The sequence below is a fragment of the Candoia aspera genome, chromosome 1 (assembly GCF_035149785.1).
Source record: "Candoia aspera isolate rCanAsp1 chromosome 1, rCanAsp1.hap2, whole genome shotgun sequence".
NCBI classification, from domain to species: Eukaryota; Metazoa; Chordata; class Lepidosauria; order Squamata; family Boidae; genus Candoia; species Candoia aspera.
This window is the reverse complement of record NC_086153.1, coordinates 258327894-258347546: the sequence shown is the minus strand read 5'-3', so window position 1 is coordinate 258347546 and position 19653 is coordinate 258327894. Positions and strand designations below refer to the sequence as shown.

At 36.1% G+C, this 19653-nt stretch overlaps 1 protein-coding gene across 1 annotated transcript in view; it reads left to right on the top strand.

Moving 5' to 3' along the window:
* Nucleotides 1–19653, top strand: part of GAS2 (growth arrest specific 2) — a 124091-nt gene that overhangs the window by 60041 nt on the left and 44397 nt on the right. The window contains exon 4 of the mRNA XM_063289561.1: nucleotides 4794–4935. Coding sequence (XP_063145631.1) covers nucleotides 4794–4935 — 142 coding nt within the window. The remainder of the gene's footprint in view (nucleotides 1–4793; nucleotides 4936–19653) is intronic.

Sequence of the window (19653 nt, the reverse complement as noted above, 5' to 3'; positions counted from 1 at the left end):
TCAAACATAATACCATGGCTCTAAATGGTTTTTCAATCTATTCCTACCCGAATGACAAAACTGTATATATATATTTTTAAAAGACATCTGCTCATTGGCAGTGATAGGAATTGCAGCCTGAGACCTTTGGAGTTCACCAGGTTGGAGAAGACTGCTCGGACGTTGGGCTTTTTTTCAGTGTAAAATCATATTCTTCCATAGTTGCTTTTGTATTTTTTGTTTTGAATATTCAGTCACCTTAAATCACAGTTAACCGTATCCCAAAGCAGTTTTTCTTGAGATGAACCGCTACTGTTTGCATAGATGGGCTCTTAAGTTTGAAGTCCTGCAGGCAAACAGCAACTCTTCTCTTGATGAAGAATGTGATTTTGGGAGGAAGCCAGCAACTGCTGGACATGCTAGATTTCAGTATGTCCAGGATATTTTCCCCTTAAGGAAAAGTGAATAAAGATGATATTCCAGCAGTTGCAATCTGAAATAGAGCAGTCCAAGAAATTCTCCTTCATGTGCTTTTCCCATGAGTGTAGATCAACTCATAAAGGAAGAATCTAGGAGGGAATTTACAGAATGAAAATGATAGCTTCTCCAGACAGAGGACTCTTTTTTTGGAGAGGGGAGGTCTGAGAAATCAGTGGATTAAATGAGGTATAAATGATGGCTACAGTGGACGGAAAAGATTTCTGAAGTGATTTAGCCCATCAGGGTCCTTCTCCTTTGAGCAGCAGCCTGGCTCACTACAACCCTCTCTCTTTTAGGCTTACTTATTTGCCAGAAGCTTTGGAGAAAAAGAAAGAAAGAAAGAAAGAAAGAAAAAGAAAGGAAGGAAAGAAAGAAAGAAAGAAAGAAAGAAAGAAAGAAAGAAAGAAAGAAAGAAAGAAAGAAAATCCTTTTTCTTTGCCAAAGATTTTAAAATACGCTTTGAGTATCCCCAAAGCAGCATTGTAAAATAAAATGGTGGAACCTCATTTGGAAAAATTATATCAATTTATTTCTTTTTCCATATGATTTCATATATCCATAGCCTCTCTTGGGGTGTGAGCATGAACCTGGCCACATTTTTCCAGGCTGACATCATCTGTTTCACTCTCACTTTCACATCCTGCCTTAAACTGCCTGCATGCACATCAACAAGACCTGGAGTGGGGGTGGGGATGATATTTGATAGGAGCAATTGCGTGCACTGCTGTTTTAGGCTAACTGTGGCTATACACTGCTATGTCAACAAAAGTCACTTTAGCCATATGGAAACCTAATTATGTCAGGACAATCTGTTCCAAACACTGGAGAAATTCAAGTCATAAAAAAAAATCAGTTGCATTTAAAAACAAATCTGAGAGCACATCTTTCTTAAATAAGTGCTCATATTTCAGAGTTAGAACTTAACATTTACAGAGCTGAGAATAGTAAAAATAGTTTTTAGTTATTTGTAAGTGTTTGAAAATGTACTAGGTAAGAAGAAAACAGGTATTTCCCCCACTCCTTCAGTAAAAGTTCAATCCCTTTTCTTTTAAAGCAGTAAGTGAAAAAAACAGACTCTGCTGAAACAAATGGCAAAACATCTTTTCCCATGCTGTGAGAATAGGCATTTTGAAAGAGAAGTGAAAGAACCATATTACAGTAGTAATCTGGACTCTGAACATTTCGCTCTCTTAAAGGACATCTTTTTTGTTCACACCTACTATATATGGGTATTTTCCATTCATTCACTGAGGTCTTGCCTAATTGAAATTTCTGATGATTTTTACCCATAGATTTCTTTCATAGTAGAATCCTCTCACTGTTGCAGAGACATCACATATACCTCAGAGCAGAATGGGAATGATGAAAATGATGGCTTGAGATAGTGCTACATTGCTCAAAATTATAATTCAGAATTTTTATTAAATTTTGATCTACAGACCAAAATGCATCTTGACTCAAAAGTAAGTCCTGTTCAGGAAAAAATGTGCTTTCTCTGCCTCTGGGCTTACAATTGATGCTTTCTTCCCTAGACCTTTACTATATGGTAAAGAATGCATTAGCTTTATAATTAGTTTCTCCTTATTCATTCACAACCACTGTTGATTACAGAAATTATTTTTTTTTCAAGGAACTTTAAATCATGTCTTCATTTTTGCTGCCAGATAACTCAGTTATTTGGTGTTATTGTATTATCACTGCTCCTATTTTATTACTAACACATGTATGAGCAACCATCTTCCGACCTGGGGGTCTCATCTTCCGATGGTATACTGACATATCTCTGGTTGTACTGATCCATTTAGTTTTCACAGCAAGAATACTGGGGTGGGTTGCCATTACCTCCCCCAGGGATCACATTTAGTCTCACCTCTCTGTCATGACCTTCCCATCTTGGGTGGCCCTTCACGGTTTAGCTCATGGCATCATTGAGGTGCTCAAGCTCCAGCACCACGACAAGGTAACAATCCTTTGCTGAAGGGAGAATTCTCTAGGTGAAAGGAAAGAGAAGAGGATGACCAGCAGCAAGGTGGATGGAGTCATTTATAGTAGAGATAGGTACACTGTTGGAAGACCTTAAAGACCAGGTTAGGAACAGATCATCATGCAGAAAATCTATGTGGTTGCTAAGAGTCGAGACTGATTTGATGGTGCATAATCATTTTTTTTTAAAGGGGATACATGCTTTGCTATCCAGAAAAGCCTGGTCTCCACATCTAGTGTTCTCACAGGGTTACACCTGATAAGCTTCCAAGCTTCTGATAAACAGAAGGCCAAAAACTGAATGGGAGTCAGTGGGAAAATGGAAATATTTTGCCATTACACTCTTCCATCCTATCTGCTTCACCTGATGTGATTGCCATTTAATATTAATCTGCTGGTACTCCTGCAAAATTTCCCAGTGAGAGTGACTCTCCAAATATGTTTACACAGGCTGCATTTTGTTATCTTAAGTACATGTGGAGAGGGAGTGGGCCAGAGTGCTATGATGTGGAATGCAAATAACACCCCAAAATCTAGGGGTTTTTTGTTTTTTTTTTTGGTCAAATGGCCTAAACAAGGTTAACTTAATACACTGCTGGAGGCTTTATAGCAGAATCCTTTATGTTCCCAAAATGATTCCATAGTTGAAATAATCTTCTTGACTGGGATGGTATATCAGATATAATTAGTTTGCCAGTAGTTACAGTTAAGTGTAACCCAGTCAGTTCTGTGTTGCTTGTGTGTGCTCCCTTCCCATCACTGTTTTGCGATATTGCCAAGAATTGTCTAGGGCTGTTTATTTGGGTTTTTTCCCTACATGCAATTATGTCTGGACTCAAAGCTGGAAGCTTTTGCAGACATCATTTGTACTTCCCAGGACTTGGCTTAAGCACAATCTTGAATTTAATAACCAGCTCCAGAACAGAAGCAGATAGTCCATAAATCATTTTAATAGAGAAACGGCATATTATAACAATTTATTTTTAGCCTAACTTACTCAGGGATGAGAAAATTTTGAGCGTGTGCTGTATTATTGCTCCATCTGTATATGAACATATGTACCTTATCACAAATAATTTTATTTCTGTATCTAAATGTTGGTGTCCTACATAAAGATGAGCATTTTGCTATTCATAGAAATATTCCTAAGAATGTCCATGGGTGTCCATGGGGGGATTAAGAGAGAGCAACTGTTGAAATGTGTATCACAATATCATGATGCAAACCTTTTGTATTTGCATCATAATGTCACACAAAAGTATGTCATGGGTTAAGCTTGCATTCTCACAATGCATGTGTAGTCATTTTGACAAACTCTTGGCTTGCTTGCTTATTCTCTACATACTTTAAATCTCCAGACAGGTATGAGTAGTTGTTCTGTGATCTGTAGGGACTGTACAGAATTGGGATTCCTGAGGACTTGATTTGTGTGTGTGTAGACTATGCATATTGCTTTGGATCCATATGTTCATACCATACTTGGTATATTGTTTTCTGCTTGACTGCTTGTCTGGTGTTAATCCCTGTTTATCTGGGTGCAGGCTGCTGGAGAGGATTTGTTCTGGCCTTTTTGTTTCCTTCTTAGCTTTTTTATTGTCTTTTGAATGGTGTGGAAATGTGGTTTATCTCTATGTGTTTATTGATGGCTGATGTATCTGAGTGTCAAGCTTCCAGGAATTCCCTAGCATTTTTGCATTTAGCTTGGTCTAGGATGCTCACAGTTTCTAGCTTGGTCTAGGATTGTATCTTGGTCTAGGATGCTCACAACAATACCCTAATCAAGGAACTACCAAGGAGAAAACCACACCCCCACCAACACTGGCAGGGCAAGCTACTGTATATAAACAGGGACCAAACCACACACTCACTAGCACTGATGATGTTGCAAATGGGTAATGAAACATCTGTAAGCAAACAACCAAGCTCAGAGAGCACCAAGGACTCCACCTTGTTTAACTTTACCATTTTTTAGGCTGGTCTGCCATGACAAGATTATTCTGTGTGTGTGCTGGTCATCTGAGATCTGATTGGTTCCCTTTGTTGCCTACAAAGTAGTTGTCTACAAGTTTACTATCTCATCTCTCTGTTCCCTGATCTTGTCTTCTATTTGATTAAAAACCTTTGCCTTCTTTGCATGCGTTCAACCTTTCCCCACCCTTACTCTGCCTTGCTTCAAACTATTTCAGGCTTTTCATAGAGTTGGACAGTATTATTTAGGCTATCAAGTTCAACCCTCAATCCCATTCATGGACTAAACTAGCCAGCCACAGGTTGTGCCTTAGATAGTATGAGTTGCCATTGTATGCAAAGGTGAACCAACATTCACAATAGCCTTTTTCTTTGTGTTACAGAAAATGCCAGTGAGGAAAATTCCCTGCAAAGCCAATGCCCCATCTGGATCTTTTTTTGCACGAGACAATACAGCAAATTTCTTATCCTGGTGCAGAGATGTGGGAGTGGATGATACTTGCCTGTTTGAATCTGAAGGTTTGGGTATGTAACATGAGGCACTTTTCATTATATTATACACCACAGATGTTTTTAATGATTTTCATGGGATACAATCAGTCTATCATGAGGTCAAGTTCTGTTTCAAAAAAGTAATTATATTGAAGTGGCATGTAATTCTTTCTTTTTTTACAGAACTCAATAATTTATAGTTTCCTTACTTTTGGAATAATGTGCATTATTTTAAGTGTATAATAATAATTCAGAGTTTTGAAGAAAATAAAGGACATTTCAACAAACAGGTAAAAAAAATACTTGATTCTGCTCTGACGTATTATAGATTGTAATCAGAATAACTTCCACATAACTTCCACATAGTTTTGATGCCCTCGGAGCTTCATTTGTGGAACATAATGAATATTTTTAGCTTCCTGACAAGTACATCACTGAGTAGACCAATACTCTCTACAGCTGGCTACTTGGGGATTTCAAAAAATAAAAATGCTGCTGTAACGTCTATTATTGCCCCTCAGATAATTTAAAGAGGATGGGGCTTGGTGGCAAGGCACAGTGGCATCTTGATTTTAGGAAAGATGGGGTAGCTCTGAGCAGCTAAATGGGACAAGGCAGAAGTTCATTCTATTGGAAAACAATCCACCTTATAATTCCAAAGGAAACACAGTTTCCTCTGGAACAGCATCTAATCCAGAACTCAATCATCCCAATTTTCAAAGACTTCTGCAAGCCCTAAGGCATTGTGAGGATGTGAGGTTCAGCAGTGATCTCAGGTTGGTGCAGCTGTTGAATGTAGAAGGGTCTTTATTTAGATTGCAATTTGATGCTCATTTACTTGGAAGGGCAATACATCCTCTTGAGATGGTAGGATTTACACTGCATGATTATACTGTATGATTGCTATGCATGCCAGAAAAACTGAATGACATAACTGTTGCCTCACTTCAAAACATAGATAATGATTGCATTACAGAATGTTTCTCTCAATAAAAAGATTTTATTTTGAAGAAAGGGCAGTTTTTCCTTTTATCTACCTGTTGTCTGTATGCAGTAGTTTTAAAAAAAAAATCTGGGGAAGCATTCAGACAGGCAACCACCTAACTGCATTTTGAAGTAATGGAAACCTGGGAGGTCTTTATCATATTTCCCCCCTAAACGTTTTGGCCCCTAGATCATTTCTCAGTGAAAATTATTCAAAAATGTGAGCAGAAATTCAGGCCATGCAATTCAATATGCTTAGGATTTTCCTATTATATCCTATCATTTTCCTAATCACTACTAACATTCTCTATCTTATTGATCTTTGAATGGAGCTTCTTACTGAGTCTCAAAAGTCACTCATTAAGATCTTAATAACTAAAGTAGACCCCCAGTTTCGTTTTGGGCATCAGTTAGATTGTATATAACTTGGTAGTTGTATAATTGTGAAGTTTTATTTCATACCAAATAAGAACTGAAACAATTTGCAAACCTTTTGGAAGTACAGCTTTACTAATGTAGTGTATTATCCTTTTAAAAATTTAAACTATAATTACTGAAAAAGGATTCCTTTTTACATAGCTCAGTAAAGTATATTTGACTATTATATCAACAAAATATTTAAATTATAAGGAGTATGCTTATCACTCAGTTTGGTTACAATTATTCAAATATTTATTTTATTTTTTATTTTATTTAACATATTTTTATCACCACCCATCTCCCTCATACAGGGGACTCTGGGAGGTTCACAATAAAACACAATAAAATATGATGAGTAATAACCATATGAGTATGATTATTCTAAGATTAGGCTTATTCTCTTCCTGCCACTTTCAGTTTTTTTTTTCCCCCTGATTATTTGACTTACTGGCCGAAAATGTTCTGCAAGTCCTCAGTGCATTGGTAAAATAATGGCAAATCAGAAAAAGATCTCCAATAACCATAAAGATAATAACTGAGAAATAACCGCTTGCTTTCTCAAATGATCCTTTTTAAAGTATGTTCTGAATAAATAAGAAAAAGAAGGAATCATATTAACTACTTAAATTTATGATATCTTAATAATCATAATAAAAGCAAATTTACACAGTATCAGATTAAATATCAAGATTGGTCAGTTGGCAATTCCCTCTGCCAACTCTTTAAATTTTTATTTTCATGTTTAGATCATGAATGAACAAGCATTAAGCACAAAGATTAAATTAGTACCACTGGATAACACTGCCAGGACTGTTATCCCTTTTGAAAGATCATATGGCAGCTGTAAAGAGTAGCTGTGCAGCCTTGGGAATATGCTAGGCTGCTTTAAAGGGTTACAGATAGTTGCTAAAGTCATGATCCCATGCACTTTGAAGTTCCTTTTTGCCTTCCAATGCAAAATAGCTCATAGCTCTCATACCTGTAACTTAATTCCTGAATTACCTTAAGGAAATCCACAGGTTTCATGGTTAAGAGCTACCTGAAACACTTTGTGAAAGGTTGATCAACACTTCATTATTATTTTTTTCCAGTGCAGTCAGGGTGCGCTTGATTACTAAGAGGGAGATGGAAATCAAGCCTAACATGCCACGAACATGTTGGTCTGCTTTTCAGATCAATTTGCTTTTAACCTACATGAAAACACAAAGCCAAAGTTGGCTAATTTTGAAAAGTTAAGCAGTGCTGGACCTGGGTAATTATTGGATAACAGACCGCTAGGGACTTCCAGGACTATATGTTAGTCTGGAAGAAAATGGTAAACCACGTCTATACTGTTGCTAAAATAATCTATATGGGTTTGTGCACAAAGTCCTCAGGGCTTGAGGAATTTAGTTTTCTAAGTTACTTTTCAAACAGCTGTAAAACTGGTTTGCTGATTTGTATACTTAGGCCTTTAAAGCACTATGTTACTGCAGATGTTTTGTTCAAGTCTTGTGTTCTTATGGTAAAAAATATATGCAAATAATCTGAATCTTTTACATCGCTAGGAGATACAAATCAATGTTGTTTGTATCTCCTAGATTTATTTATTATTCAAATTTTGCTACCACCCATTTCCCCCAAAAGAGGGAGTATTCTTGTATTCCTGATTCCTGTATTCGTACCAACTTGCAACTAGACATATGATTTTAAAAATGACATAACCATTTTTAAAAATAACATGATGCAATTACGTTTGTCTTACACTGACTTTACTCTAAGCCATTTCATCCAGAGAAAAGCAGGAATCAAGTGACAGTATTTTTTATCTTTGCCACCTCTGTACCAAGAAGGCATTAGTTCAGGTGAAATCCTCATCTTTATAGTATTTTTTTTTCTCCCTCTCATACTTACAGCAGATCTCTTTTGATACAAAATTTAGGACAACTTTTTTGCTTCAAGATTGCATTTCAGCAGAGGATGAAGAGAACCAATTGTTTGTTTGGAAGTGGAATTCAGCTGTTGTGATGGAAGATGAGCCTAAATGAATCAACTGTGCTATCATCAAGAGGCTTCTGTTTTCTGCTGCTCAAAAGGTTTTTGAATATGTGTAACTCATCTGAGTTGCAAGCAATCTTTTTGTCTTCTGTATTGAACTTCTTTTTCTTACATTTTTGTCTGTGAGAATATTTTATTGTTCACATTGTGTTCTTCACTTCCACCATTACTCATGTTTATTACATAATATATATCTATTGGTAGCTGCAGTTGTGTTAAATTGTTTTTTTTTAAGACACTTAAAGTTAGCCCCATTATTCCAAAAGAAAAAAACTGCAAACTCACAGAATGATAATTTATGTTTGTAAAAGTGTAAGCCACCCTTCAAAACAATTTTCCTGGGTGGCTTAGAACATTCCAAAAACATGTTAAGCTCTTATTAAGAATTTAACATGAAGTATATAAATAATAAAATCAGCAATTTTTAGAATGAACCAAAATGTTACAAAGCCAGATACATTTTTGAGTTTCCCAGAAATCTTTATTAGCAAGATGAAGAATCAAATAGGGTTACTTTCACTAACTTTCATTTGGAGCTTTCAGATATCAGGAGATTATTCCGTTAGTTTTAATTGATTGTATCCATTTAATTTTAATAAAAAAGAAAGAAAAACCATAAGAAGAACCTATCTGGATCAGACAAAATAACGTATCTTGTCCACCATCCTGTTCCCCATAGTGGCCAATTAGATGCTTCTCCCAAGTTACTCTAAATATAGAATTTTACTAGTTGTGATTGCAAATAGTTGTCGTGATTAGTAGCTGGGTATCAGATACTTCACAGCTTAGAACATTCAGAAGGTTAATGAAAATGACCTTTGAAGTATGTGTCCCCCTCCTGTCCCTGAAGAGACTTTCTTAAAGATAATCTTAATTTCATTTCTGCTAACAACTGGTTTTCTACTCTACTTCAACTACCTAGAAGTGGGAGGGCTATAAATAATTGTACAAACAAATAAATACATTTACCAGATCATGAAAAAGTTGTATAAATGATTTACTGACTTTACAGAATCCCCTTCCTCTCCCCTTTCATTTCAGGATATCACCTTCCAATCTGACATTATGGAAGTATCCACAGACAATGCATTATGATAGTCCAAAGTAATTTATTGTATTGCTTGCTTTCCATCAGTTCCTGGGTTTACAATACAAGCGAAACTAAACCTACAGATTACTCAATGACTAGGGCTGGCATGCAAACCTCTGCACCAGTAATTTCAGAAGATTGATATAAAATCGATCACAGATGGTGTACCCAGAAAACTATACTAAAGCTTTTTTTTTAAGATAAACCTTCTTGTAATAAACCATTCCAGGATCCGAGGCTAGTAATGTGCCTGATTGTTCAGAGAAAAGAAGCTGTTTTAGAGTGAACATCTGTTCTTTAAGTTACATATCAGCTCAATTATCTTTGCAGGAAGGATAATTTTTAATTCCTTAGGTATTTTTTAGGAAGACTGTTACAAAAAATAAAATGGAATAACCAATAGTGTTTAGAATATATTGTCAAAATGGAATTAAGTACATATCTATTTCTTTTCCATAGGGATTTGAGAGAGATTGTATAAGGAAAACTGTAAAACTGTTATTGAACCTAATGATGGGTGAACTGAGCACTACTTTTGCATACTAAATCAATACCTGAGCACTTCTTTTGTGTGCTAAAAATCCCAAGTCAAAGGCCTCTTCATTTAAAAGCTGGAGATCTATGGCTGCTCTCCAGACAGCTGCTAGCCAGATAACAGGCTGTGGGCTTAAAACAATCTCCTATAAACTCTGTTCAAGCAACCAGTTATATGAATCAGCCATATACATAGGTGGAAAATGGAGGTATCTGTACACATCTCCTCTTTACTCTTCCTGAATTCCACAGATTCAGCTGGGTTCTGAAGGGGGAAGTGAGCTCATGTTTTGAATGAGTACACCTCTCCATACAATTCTGCTCCTTAATAAAACAGGGTACCCCGTTATGAGGAGAGCTGTACTCATGTTCAAGCAAATATAATTACAATTTCTCTTTGGAATGCCAGCTGAATCTGTGGAAATTGGGGGAGAAAGGGGTGGGGGCAATCTGCACATCCCATTCTATACCAAATTTGAAGTCCTCCACATGCACACCTGAGCATGGTGGTCAACTTTTGAGGTTCCTAAAATGGAACATCAGCTGGATCTACAGAAGAAACCAGTGTCTTGCCCTTCTCATACTTTCTTAGTAAAATACAAGGTGATGTCATTATAAGTATTATGATATCCTATTGAAGGCAACTTAACAGCCCAATTCTACCTCTCTCTTGTCCCACCTCACTTTTTCCTGCACATGGTGAATACTATAACAGTATTGACGGTTGCTAGAACTGCAAGCATAGCTCTTACGATGCAGTGATAAAACCTGTGAACTTTTTTTTTAATCTTCTCTCATCTGGGTCCCTTTGAAAGAGAACCTTTTATAGACGTAAATCAACCTTTCTTAGAAGACTTTTTCCCCTTAAGATAATTTTTTTTTTTCCTTCACCTCTTCAGAACAAGAAAATTGCTTTGAAAACTTTTCTTCTCCTGTGTGCTGATTACAGTATCTCCCCTAAAGTGAAGTTGGTAGCTCCCAGAAAGAGGGCCTTCTCCTGAAGTGCCCTGTTGTAGGATGTTCTTCCCTGATATCTGCTTGTTGGAGTCTACCTTACTTCTCTTTCAGGACTAACAATCTTTTTAAAAAGTTCCTGATCTTTTTTCATAGAATTGCTCTTTCCTGAATGTTTATGCTGTATTTGGCTTTTAATATATAATTACAGTTTTGCATGTATATTTTGGTTTGTTTTTTTACATAAGCTACTCAGAAAACACGTTTGAGGGATGATGTAAGAAAAGAAAAACAATCAGCTGGGTTTCAGTCAGCCATTTCATTACATGAAGTTTTTTTCTCCAGCTATTTTTTTCACCCTTTTAGTGCCCTTTCAGCAGAGGACTAAATAAATCAATGGCAACTTGATATCCTTTGACAGATCAAATTCTCCATCTGGGAATTATATAACAGAAAGTCACAATTGTTTTGCGTTCTGTATAACAAACTATCTTCTGTTTATAATAGGATAGAACCTAAAGTGAATCTTCCATAGTTGAGTTAGTTCTTTCACAGAGCAAAACTAAAAAATAAAAGATTTCAGCACATTACTTTACAAAACTATTTACTTGACTATCAACGTGAGTGATGGAAACCTAGCTAAAATAATTTCCTCAAATTTATTGAATTATCTAGCTACTGTACAATTTGATAAGATGTTATCTTCTGTTTTTCCTTACTTCATGCTAAACATTTATTAAAGAGAGAGCTTGATCACCTTCAGGTGCTTATTTAAATGAAGAATTGGCTTAGTAGATATATTTCCCACCTAGAGTGCAAATACAAGCTGGAAGAAAATTAAAAATTATGCTAGACAGTATTCAGTAGTGTCATGAAATATGTTCTTGTGTGACATTACTGAAAACATGGTGTTTGCAATGATTTATGTAAAACTTTGTGACTTTATAGCTCTAGCACCCTGGCAGTTGCCAAGGCAACTCAGCTATTCCATGAATAGGTGTGAAAAAAGTGTGTAGATGGGTATTGGGCATAGAAAATGCTTGTTTTAATTCCTCTTTTAGTTCCTATATTTATTTTCAGTGCTCATTTACCATATAGTCTTTATTATCAAATTCTTTTCAACAACCTTGTCCCATGGTAACTAATGGATGGAAGAAAGGGGGGCTTAAATGATAAATTTCTGAATGATTTTGCAATAGATTCATAAGAGGTTCTGGCTCACAATAATTAAGCCATGGCATTAGGACTGCCATTATGTCCTCATTTATCTCATTGTGTCAATATTTCTCATTTGAAAGATATGGGTATTAATGGGTTTCAATGACTACATATATATGCAGGAAATTTGAAAGGTTGGGGTTGAAGTCCCTGCTCTTAGCTGCAGGTTTGTGTTAGTGTGAGGGCTGGATCTGTTAAGATCAAAAACAAACAGCCCAAGAGCAGATTCATCTAACATAACAAGACACAGTTGGACAGTGTTTGTCTGCTCAAAAGCATGCACTGTGCAGGCAGGAGACAGAGACACAAAAATTGAACTTTGCTTCATTTTAAATAGGGCTTGCATTCTATACTTGGCAGTTTCCAGATTTTTTTCTTCAATGTCTTTCCTAGTTTTTGTAATAAACCTACCTATCAAAACAGCTTCATTCTTGAGTCCCTGCCTGCATGGCTTTTAGTCTAGTATAGGCCAAGAAATGTCTGATACTATCCATACAGTGCATAGTTCTTGGGGTAGACAAGTGATTCTGTTGTATCCCCAGCCACTAATTCCATCTGGATCTACTTAATAAATCTCAGGGTTCTAGATTTCTCAAGTTGCCAATTGTGCTATAATTTTTCTGCTCCCTTTTTGTTCTTTCTGAAAATGATATTCATTGTATCCCTTGGTTATTAGAATGTATTGGAGCAGATTCGCACATTCCATCAGTTAGATACTTGCAAAGCAGAAGGTCATGCAACAGTTATGATTATAAGGCTCTGTCATTTAATCATTTAATAAAAAAGGACATTGACCTGTCATTACTGGGGAGGACAATACTTGTTGTATGAGATATATCAGTAAAAACCCTGTGCCTACAGACTCTACCGTCAATATCCCAGTTTTGCTCATCTTGCCCTTTTAATTCCACCCTTGTGATAAATAGTAAGCTCTGAATATGGGCTTCCTGCTTGTTCTGTTGTGATTATGGACAGTTCTGCTTATTTCAGGACAGAAAATAAAGGGCTGAGGATCACTTGTGTGTTTTGATATACCATTTGAGGTGAAGCCTGAACAGAGAGGTATAAAAGATGTTGTAATTGACATCTTTGTGCCTTTATATTAGTGATACCCAATTTAGAAAGTGTATTGTACTTTACCTGTCATGATACCTGATACAACACATATAACACTACTCAACTGAAGTGAATGTAGCTCACAATGGGGCAGGAAATTATGAGGGGTTCTATAGTATGTGCCATATGCATAGAAATTAAAAGCAGTTGTTGTAATTGCTTAAGTCAGTGTGGCTGGTTCAGATCACAGCCTGTTACTTTTATGAAATGTGATCTGTTTGGCCACATATTCTTTCAATTAGCCAAATTACTTTCTTAAAAGATCATTTGTGTCCAAAGATGCAACTAAAAATCATCTGCTTGAAGACTATGGACTTGTTTAAATAATCAGGGCCCTGAACTTGTTTTCCAAAATGTTTCTTTGGAGGTTGTTTCCATTAAAAGTTTGTTTTCCTGGCAGACTCATTCTTAGAGCCACTTTGGGTTTGTAAATGGGATTACTGTCAGGTCACACTAGAAAGCTTGCTGTTGGGTGGGAATCAGAGTAACTAGGAGTGCCTCCCTCCCTCCTCCCTCTCTCTATATGCAGAATGCACAAATGTAGGGTTTGGTTTGGTTTGGTTTTAATTTGAATTGTACCTTGAGGCAAGGTTGAAGTGAATTCCTGGGGTGTCTTGGGAAGAGTGAACACATAAACAAATTCTGTGAACTAGGTCAGGTTTTTTTGCCAATATAGTAAATGTGTTGTTTGCGGGCCTTTGTCTGAAAACAAGCCTCTCAGTGTTTGATTGCAGTTATTCAAGAACTATTTTGATTCTTTTTTCTAACACACACACACACACACACACAAACACAAACACACACACCTATTTAGAACACCATGTGGGACTTACATTGTTTTTTGTTTTTTGTTTTAATCAAAGCCCCTAAATATGCTTTTGAAACACCCTTTCAAAAGAAGTTTACAATGCTATATGTCAATTGCTGTGTCTGAGACGTAGGTGCTAAATCCCCCTTGAAAGGAGGAACTAATTACAAGCTTTAGGCTCCTATTTTATGTGTGTGTGTATACACACATATACACATAGAGACACACACATATATACGTACACACACACACACACACTGTGTGTGTGTGTAAAGCTTTGTTAAAACATGCCATTGGGTTTTCACTATGACAGGCCTAAGATAGATTGTAGGTTTATTGCACACATAAGTTGCAGCTTTCTTTAGGAAATTAAGTGGGTAGGGAGCAATTGCATCAATTGTTTTTCTATTTCATAAACCAACTCCAGGGAGACACCTATCTCTTTCTCTGGCAGCTTTACATTGACATTTGCCCAGTAGAATATATTCCATATGTTCCTGTTCAAAATCATCTAAGGATTATATCAATATAGTTGTAGTTTTCTATACACTGCTCTAAATTCAGTGAAATAAATGGAAATAAAAATACATCTACTAAACATATGCGACCATCCCAGTACTAAGATCCTAACTTAGGAATTCTCCAGACAGTCCATCAGAAAGCTTAAAGAATTCAATATTAAGGATCTGATTAACATAAGATGGTAATCAAAGCTCCAAGTGAGAATTTGGCGCCAAGACATTCAAAGTGATTCTTTTCCTCCTCTGATCTCATCCCACCTCCCTGTCTAACAAACAAGCTGTTTCTCACTCCTGAGTCCCCCCCCCCCTCAAGTAATTAACAACCCAGATGCCTTATCAGCAGCAAAGCTTCCTTGGCTGAAACACCTGAGGCAAAGGAATGTGAAGCTAGGGTTGGTTCTCTGGGAATGCGGTGAATGCATGAAGCCAGCTAACACGTGCAGAAACCCCTAATGGCAGGCGAACCAAGAGAAGGGAGCCTGACAACATATGATATAATTTTCAGACCACTGATATGGACTATATTTCGGGTATTACACAGCATGGGATTTACTCTAGCATTTGTTCTTATCATAGGAAGGTCTGCTGCCTATGTGTTCTTCAGAAACTTAGGTGACCTGGTTGAAATACATTGGTAAATGAAATGCACATATTAAAGGCTAGGGATAGGACATTCAATCTCTTTAGATATGCGGTCATTTCCCATTAGTTCCAGCCCTCATAATTGGTGGCAAAAGATTTGGGGAGTTCTTGTACTGAATAGCTGAAGGGCATGACAAAGCACCAAAGTCTCTGGCATTTCCATAAAGGCAAAGTGATGATGCATTAGACAAGAAAAGAACAGAATAGTAACTGATGGGATGAAGAGGTGGCATTAAGGAAACCAAAGAGGAACATTCTGCATAGCACTATTAATTTTTTTTTCAGTTGCCAATGGCACTTGTTACAAAACAGAATTGACTATGCTTTATCACAACTCTTCAACTTAAGAGAGTTTCACCTTGTAATATTTGTTGTCTGGTCTGAAGTACCTGATTTTCCCCTGTTCATCATTAGCCCTATTGACTGAGGAATAGGGGACCAGAAAGCAGCCTATAGAACTCCCAGTTGAAATATTGCAGCACTTGGTTATGGTTGTGCAAGAAAATGAAACAAAAGAAAAAGAGCTTGATTTCTTCTATATCTCTTAATACTTTATGGTTCAAAGTTTGTTTGTTTTTTTGGCAAACCTTATAAGCCAATGTGAGGAATTTGAGTATTCTGCAGGTAGTTGCAGGAATGTTTTACCTTTGAGTAAAAAAAGATTGGTCTTTGGGTATGTACTCTCTTGATTCCTGGCATGCAACTTAAGAAGGTAGTTGCCCCGAATGCTAATGTAGCCTGCATTGAGGAAACTGGTTTAATATAAGGAGCATTCCACTTTATAGTACCTTCAGAATGAATGTTTCTTCTTCATGGCAGAAAGGTGATGAATCCTTATTGCCCCCTCTGCCATGATCCTGATTTAGTTAAGAGACATTGCATTTCTTGTTGTGGGTACATGCATCACTTCCCTTTTCAAACGACTGATCTTCTAATGTGTATATCAGGCAGATCTGACTGGAACCCAAGTATGTCCAAGTGGCAGAAGAAAGAATTAATATTTTGATTATGATGTGTTGATCCATGACTGGGTTTGCAGAGCAAGTCAAAGGCCTTTATGGAATACTACCTAGGTATATTCTCTTCCTTGTTTTCCATGTAACATTCCCAAGTGTAAGTTTCACTTTTGAAAGAAGAGCTATAAATAATAAATGATCTAGTATATGTATATGTATATACTGTATATATATATTGTATGCGTGTGTGTATGTGTGTGTATATGTATATGTATATGTATATATTTTTTCTTGGTTGAGTGCTACATACTGCCAAAAGCTCCTGTTAACTACAGTAGTATTGTTTTAACTGGGAATCAATGGTCCTGTGGTATGCTTGCTTTGTAAACATGCAATGCTCTAAATTCTTTATTTTCAACTAAGTGTGACTCTCCTATGTTGTCTAATGGTTATAGGATTTGGAGGCAACGGACTTCCTTCATCTTTTCCTTCAAGGAAACTACTAGCAAGAAAAGGGTTTGCTTTCAGCTATGCTAGCATGCTAATATGTGTGATTTATTTTTGGAGTGCTTGACAATATTTTTCTTCCATCACCAGTTCTTGTGACAATTGCACATACTTATGCATATTTACAGAAGACATACATGTGATTGATCTGACTTATTTTGATGCAACACACAGCAGAACTCTTACCATTTAAGCGAATCTGGTTCTCAGTTGCAGTTTGCTTTAAATAAAAAGCCACCAGGAAGACTTAGTTTTCAGACTTACAATATTGGAATAAATTATACATCATAAGCTATCAGGTTTATGCAACTGTGGTGTCTTTTCAACCTGCGATGACTTCCAGTCATATGCCATGGTCCACTAAAAGACCTTATACAATAATTATCCTGTGCGGGTCTCCCAGAACCTAATGGGCCTATATATACTTACTTAATTAGTTGTTCCAGTTTCCATGCTGCCTTATCCTAGACTCTAGGTGACTTATGGTAAAAAAACACACAGTAAAATGAAAATAAACTTAAGAGTTATAGGTAATAAAGACATGATCATACCTGCCAGTAGTGATGCTGCATACACCTTTGGTTTGGTGCCTTATAAATTTGTAAAACTGTAATATGTATTTATCATTCTGGATGCAATGACATTTTCTCAATTGTCAGCTGTTTCATTCATAGTATTGCTATCTAAAACTACAAATTATATCACTTGGAAGTTCTACTCAGGGTGAGACTCATTTCTGAATAGAAACATATTCCATTTCCCACTGTGACTAGTAGAGCAAGCTGATTGCTTAATCCAGGGCCTTTGCTTTGGAATTATATTTTAAAAAAATGTAATTTAGGAATCCCAGTTTGAGTACATGGCATAGACAGTCAGTCATTTTGAGAGGACAGCTGTACAAAACAGCTAATGAATAAACTAATTCCCCTTCCCCACCCCAGTTGCATCAGAATAAGCCTTTCTTTTCTGTCTGTGTCTTTTACAAAGTTTGCTTTGACTATTCACAGTTTTGTGTTTCTTACTATGATTTATTTACTGTACATTTTTATTTGTGTTACTGCATAAACAATGAAACTTTAAAGTCACTTAATTATGAAAATCAAACCTTTCAACTGATATATAATGATTGTTATGCTTTCACCCCTTTCAGACAAGATCAGAGATTCCATGGCATGCAGCTGTCTCATTAGATAATAGTTCTCAAAATGATAGCCAAGTTATATTAAACAAAAAGTATACAGTTTTGATGAGTGGCTGTGTTGACTATTTAGAATAGCCTTTGCAATGTTCTTTCAGCATAATATCAGTAGAACATACTGATGATGATAATGATTTTAATCAGTGCTGGAGACTGGATACAAGAAAGGATTCAGCCTATGAAACTAGGTGAACAAAATTCAGAAATGCTAATAACATTTCTTCTATATGAGTTCTGTATATAAGATGAATGAAGGTTTCCATATGAAATAATCAGTAAGGATTGAAAGACATCCAGTTTTGCACGCTGGTTTTTGTGCAAAAAATGTGTAACCCATCAAACCCGAGGGCAAACTCCTGGTTGTATTTTTTAAATGATGTTTCTTAGTAATGAACAATCTTCTGCTTCCCAACTTACTATTAACTTACTTTTTCCTTCACTAATTGACATTACCTAATTAACCTTACTGAACCTCTCTGGATTATTTATTACCTATTTATTACCTATTATTTACCTATCCTAAAATGCATTTTGTCTTTCCTTTCTATTAATATGAAATCAGGAGAGGAAATACATCACTTTTGTTTTCTGCATGCTTTACAAATACTACATTTATTATAGTGTTCCTTTACTTTTTGTATACACCAAGTAAAATCCTTTTGGGGATTAAGCTGCATATATACAATATTTTTTTTCAGTACATACATCAGTGTGTAACAAAAGCAAGTACAGCAGAAAGCAATTATTTCCATGAATATAGCTGTATAACTTATACTTGTATCATATTTATATTTATTTGTGACTACAATTCTCCCTGAATTCTTGTCAAAGTGGTAAGAAAGTACTTACCACTTTAATATGCCAAGAAGATAAGAGCAATATAGTTTAGCTGTATAAAAATTCTGGCATTTCATAGATAGAAACAGTAATTCTGGTTCCACAAAATGCAAAACAGTAAGTGTACATACCTATAGTAGTAATCCTTCCCACCACATTTTTGTTCAAGAGCATCTATACAGATAATCAGGAATGCTAATAGTTTTGCTTTGGTATATACCATCACATTCTTATATCATAGAATTTTTTTAAATGGTTGAATACTGTCTATATTGTCCTACTTGTTTTAATAATAATTTCACTGTTTGACATTGTTCATCATGAAATGCATGAGATGTATCCAGATTGTTGTGACCCAGATGCACAAAAACATTAATTTTCACCCAAGAACCAACACTCTTGCAGAAACCATCTTTCACTTGTTCATATTGTCTTATCACTCTGTACTCTGTCATTTCTTAAAATGCTATATTGTTCTAAAAATTTAAACAATTTTTCTAAATATCCCATAGGATATTTCAGAATTGATTTATGTTAAGAATATTTTAATATGTACATTAATTTATGTTCCCCGTGTGTGTGGATAGTCAGTTTCCAAGGGCTTTTCCCATTTGACCCTAATGGAGTGATTGCTGCCAACACATCAAATCATCTGGAGTTCAAAGCCATAACATGGAATGTCTGTGACTAAATTCTCATATGGAGAACCAAATTGGTGAATTATTTTTCACATGCAGTTGGATAAAACTTTAGCTGCCTGAACAAAACTGCTAATTCTGCAAAACAGAATCATTATAATTTGGGAACCCCCTAGCTTTAAAATGGTCCTATGCCAAACTGCAAGACTCAAATTTACAAGTTTGACTTAATGTTAATCTTACAACCCTACTGGGGGGAGGGAGGGAATCAACCTATTGATCAAGGTTAAT